The following is a 4,466-nucleotide window of genomic DNA, read 5'->3' on the forward strand; positions in this document are numbered from 1 at the left end:
ATTAAAGTCCCGGTCAAAACTACTTGTCTTGTAACAAACAGTCAAATAGTCCCGGTCAAAACTACCGGCAACTACCGGTCTTAGATTTTTGGCTATATAAGGAGTCCTCAAGTATGTTGTGAGGCACCCTTTCATTTAGCCATTTTTTCAGGTTTCGGAAGAGAGGTGCTCTGAAACAAGATTTTTGTAAGCGCTTCTTTCTAGATTCAATAAATTTCTATTTTTCATCCTTCTCTCTTCTCCCTTCACCGATCCTGTGCGGCTCTGCCGCCGCTTCGGTTTCTTTGTTTATGAAAACCTGGGGTTTGTAAGCCGGTCTCCGGTGTGCCCTTGATATCTGTTTTCAAGTTTATATTTTCATTTCAATCATACTGCATTCTTACTTCCTATCTGTCCGTTTGATCCTAATCCGCTGACCCTCTGGTATATATATATATATATATATATATATAGTCATGTCCGTGCTCTATATTTTGGGTATTACAGGAGTAAATGTGTCTGTGTCATGTTCGGTGTCCGTATCAGTGTCGGTGCTTCATAGGTTTTTACTGCCATTTTTTTTACAGAATTATAATAAAATTTCTTGATGTAATAAATAATAGATCTTACATAACATTATATTATACTTATGTTGATATTATTATTTTAAAATATATAACATAATATATATCTTGATTTATTAAAAAAACGATATATCTTGATTTTAATTTTGTGATTTATAAATGTATGTGTCAATATTTGGTTATCGCCTACAGAATACTCGAGTTTAAAAAATAAAATAAAAATAAAAACCTCTATCGTGGGTTTGGCTCTTCAGGTATAGTTGCATAATCAGGGAAGCATAAGCCTACATGTCAAACATAGGCAATGCATTGAAAAAGTACATAAATATGGGAGCATATGCATGCTTGTCAATTCCACCTTCGAAGTGTGAAACATCACGCAGTTATGGGAGGAAGACAATATAGGAAACACATTTGTGGTCCATTTTGGTAACAAGTTTGGTTTGGAGTAATGATCAATTTCCTATAGCTTGGTACTAGCACTAACAATCTTCTTCAATTCTTGGAATGCTTGTATGGTCTCTGAATCAAAGCCACCTGCAAACTGAATGTTTTGGTGGTTCATGACATGACCAAATTTAAATTAATGTTCCTTTTGTGAATATCTGAGGTAGTGCAAATGTGTAATCTACCTACCTGGTGTACTCTGAATGCGAACCTAACTCCTTGTACCAAGAGGTTATCTTCTTTTGAGGCTTCATTAGATTCCAACTCTTTGGTTACCCTTTTCATGAATTCCCTTGATAACTTCAATGAACTCAGCTTCATCTGCATGCAGCCAAATATACTAGGTTAATCAATTATTGTCATGTCATTAATTAATAGTTAACTACCTTGGTTCATGAATAACCAAAACTAAATTTCTTCATACACATTAGTTAACTAACCAATATATCCTATTTCTTTAAGTGCTTACTTTGTTTAGAGCAAAGCTTCTCTTACTTTCCAAGTGTACATGTCAGGTTGTTGTTCTTTTAAGAATAAAGGGTATTGTTCTCTAAGTAGAAGGGTATTAATTATCAATGTAAAGATTTTTATATCATAATCAGAAATAATTGTTGGTATGACTTTTAATAAATTTATCATACATTATGATTTGTAATTGGTTGATAATATAAAAGATGTTTATAGTGTTACTTTTTTTTATCTAGACCGCATGTATATTCTAGTGGAGGCAATCCTGTTGAAGTTGAGTAGAATCATTAAGGACGACAAAACTATTCATTTAAGTATTTAACACGATTGTGTATTCAGGACTCAAATCTGAGACCTCTAAGCTGAAACAATCTCATATCAGTTGATCCTTGGTGGTGTTTATAGTTTACTCGGTTAGTGCATGTATTCAAGTTTTTATTACACAATTGCAAAAATAAGCCAAGTATTGCCTACCTGACCAATGAGGCCTGTGTCCAGCATCCACTCCCAAGGGATATGGAAACTCCTATATCTTTTACTTGCACTCTCCCTTGTCCTCTCTGCACTGTTCACACTTCTCTCCAACCTGCACACTCAAAGTGGATCTTGGAATGACTCTAAAGCACTGAACAAACACACTAAGCTACTGAACATTCTAGTTTTGCACATGCTCGCCTGTCCTGGAGTGCTTGCATCTTTTTCAAAGCCTGGGCCAATGGCTCCTTTGGATTGTTCTCAAATGATGAGACTTCTGATTCAAGGCTCTTCAGATTTCGGTAGTTGCAAGAAGCTTCTCTGAGTGCATCTGTTTTTTGCTCTGGCCAGTGTGGAAAATGCTTTAGCACTGAACGTTCATCCACCAGTGATGATAGCTCCCCATCTAGCCATTTCACAAATGCTTCTACTTCTGAAATGTCTGCATATGTGGCTGATTCTACCTCTTTTATCAAGAAACTGATGAACTCCCTTTGTCTTTGAACTTCTGATTTTATCTGTTCCGTAAGTATAACATAGACACTGATATGACAACTTGACAAGACTATTTTTTTTTTATCCGTAAGAATCCAAGAGAGGGTTAGAAGATTACAGCAACTCATATACTCTGTTCAACTAACTGAGTTAGATCCCCTTCACACATGACAACACTATAATACCATGTATAAAATTAAAACAAATGTAACATAAAACACAAATACTTTATCAGAAGAGAAAATTGATGTTTTGAAAATAGGCATATATCTTTCTTAACATGAAATAATTTATAACTTATCTAATTATTGTGATATTCCCATCTCCATCTCAATTAATACCAAGGTTTCAAAAATAATATAAAATGTAGCTAAGAGTATTCAAATTTCAAAGTGTTTATGCTTATCTAATTATGATGAGATATTATGACACAACTACTATTTAGTGTTTATGCTTCCTTGAGTATCAAGATAGCATTGTGTGATATATGTAAATATTTATCAAAACTTGAAAAACAGGCAGACAGCAACTAAACTTACAGCTGACAGAAAAGTTGATCGATTTTCAATTTCCTCAATCATGTTTCTGGTGAATGCAGCTGCAGGAGTTCCATTGGTACTTATTTTGTTATCATTGTTGGCATCCTTTCTTGTGAGAGAACGATATAGTTCTATTACTTCTGGCACACGACGCACTGATTTCAATCCAACTAGTGATTTTGGTGGTGTTGGAGGAGGTGGTGGTGCTGTTCTTGGCAATGCCAATGGCTGCACTTTCATTCCTTTCTCAGTTTTGTGTGAAGGAAGAAGAGGGTTGGAAGAGGGTGCAGGTGGTGGTACTTTTACTGATCTGTCCTTAACTTTAGGTGTTTCTAGCAAATCTGAATTTGTATGCACTCTCTCATTTGGTGGACTCTTTTCAAGCATTGTTACCTTAACTGCTGCTTTATGCTGAAGGGTATCTGAATTATTACCATCCATGGCTTTCTGTATCTTCTTCCACAGCATGGATTTCCTCTCTATGTTATGTGCTTTGAGTGACATTATCTGTGACTTCAAACGTGCTACTTCTTGTCTGTGATTCTTGTTTTCTTTCTCTAGTGACACATTTCTTTCCATTTGGACTTTAAGATTTTTCTTGAGATGGGTGATCTCAGACTCATTCTCTAATGACATTTTCCCTCCTTCTTCCCTCCTTAGAAGGATGGTTATAGTGTGTGTTGTTATACAGAAAAACAAAGCAAAAGCAAACTGAGAAAATATGAAAAGGCAGAAAAATAGAAGACTGGAATTTATAACAGCAAGTACACTAATTATAAGCATGTTAGTGCTCCTTATAGAACTAAAGCATAACAGAAAAATAAAATAAAAATAAAAACACCACAAATCAGTGCTCTTAAAAACAGAAACATATCAGAAAACCTCACAATAACATCTTTTAAAGACTTGGCCTGCTTACCATTTATTCAGCAACTGAAAGCTAAGGCATTTTTCAACATTGTGATTATAGAATTGATATTTGTATGATTGAGTCGTTTTCTTTTCATATTTGGTTTTACTTTTGAAGTAAGGTTGGTATTTTTTATTTTTATTATTATATTGAAATAAGGTTGGTATGTTTAGGAGTAGGGGTTAATATGAAAGAAGCCAATGACCTTTTGGACATGCTGAGTAAATAAGTCTTAATAAGGATGCTTTGGACATTTCACAACTTCAATGCTCTATGCTATGAAGATTCATTATGATGCCTTTGTAGCAAATATTATCGTAGATGAGAGATTACTTCGGCTTTCTGGAAGTCACTAATATCTGATAACTGCCTTTAAAATGTTAAGTTAGGTACAACCTTAAATTCTTTTAGTCAAACTTACAAATTAATCTCTCTCTCTCTCTCTCTCTCTGTTACAATGTCATATGTTTAAGGGTTAGTGGAACATTCATGTACACTACTGAATTTTTTTTACAGAGATCATTGTAGGAAAAAAGGTGTTCAAAAAACACACATTACGAAATAAAAAAA

The 4,466-nt window shown here is 34.5% G+C and overlaps 1 protein-coding gene across 3 annotated transcripts; it reads right to left on the minus strand.

The window, feature by feature from the left end:
* Positions 1 to 779: 779 nt before the first annotated feature.
* LOC114375049 (protein CHUP1, chloroplastic-like) lies at positions 780 to 4,031 on the minus strand. Of its 3 annotated transcripts, XM_028332795.1 has the most exons (6): positions 3,906 to 4,031; positions 2,987 to 3,641; positions 2,154 to 2,470; positions 1,953 to 2,064; positions 1,200 to 1,331; positions 780 to 1,107 (listed from the first exon to the last, which is right to left on the minus strand). In XM_028332795.1, the coding sequence occupies exons 2-6, from the start codon at positions 3,620 to 3,622 to the stop codon at positions 1,027 to 1,029; spliced, it is 1,278 nt and encodes a 425-aa protein (XP_028188596.1). In that variant the 5' UTR covers positions 3,623 to 3,641; positions 3,906 to 4,031; the 3' UTR covers positions 780 to 1,026. The 3 variants fall into 3 exon arrangements, with proteins under 3 accessions (XP_028188596.1, XP_028188595.1, XP_028188594.1); XM_028332794.1 differs by lacking the exon at positions 3,906 to 4,031 and having other exon boundaries at positions 780 to 1,100; positions 2,987 to 3,899; XM_028332793.1 differs by lacking the exon at positions 3,906 to 4,031 and having other exon boundaries at positions 2,987 to 3,899.
* Between the last annotated feature and the right edge of the window lie 435 nt (positions 4,032 to 4,466).

Source organism: Glycine soja, chromosome 11 (assembly GCF_004193775.1).
Source record: "Glycine soja cultivar W05 chromosome 11, ASM419377v2, whole genome shotgun sequence".
Classification (NCBI taxonomy): Eukaryota; Viridiplantae; Streptophyta; class Magnoliopsida; order Fabales; family Fabaceae; genus Glycine; species Glycine soja.

Bases quoted from the DNA above. Each gene is read 5' to 3' on its own strand.
- LOC114375049 (XM_028332793.1), bottom strand. From the start codon at position 3,769: ATGCTTATAATTAGTGTACTTGCTGTTATAAATTCCAGTCTTCTATTT. The intron at 2,471-2,986 runs GTAAGTTTAGTT...CTTACGGAACAG, and splicing joins GATCAACTTTTCTGTCAGCT to ATAAAATCAGAAGTTCAAAG. The intron at 2,065-2,153 runs GCGAGCATGTGC...TTGAGTGTGCAG, and splicing joins ATGCAAGCACTCCAGGACAG to GTTGGAGAGAAGTGTGAACA.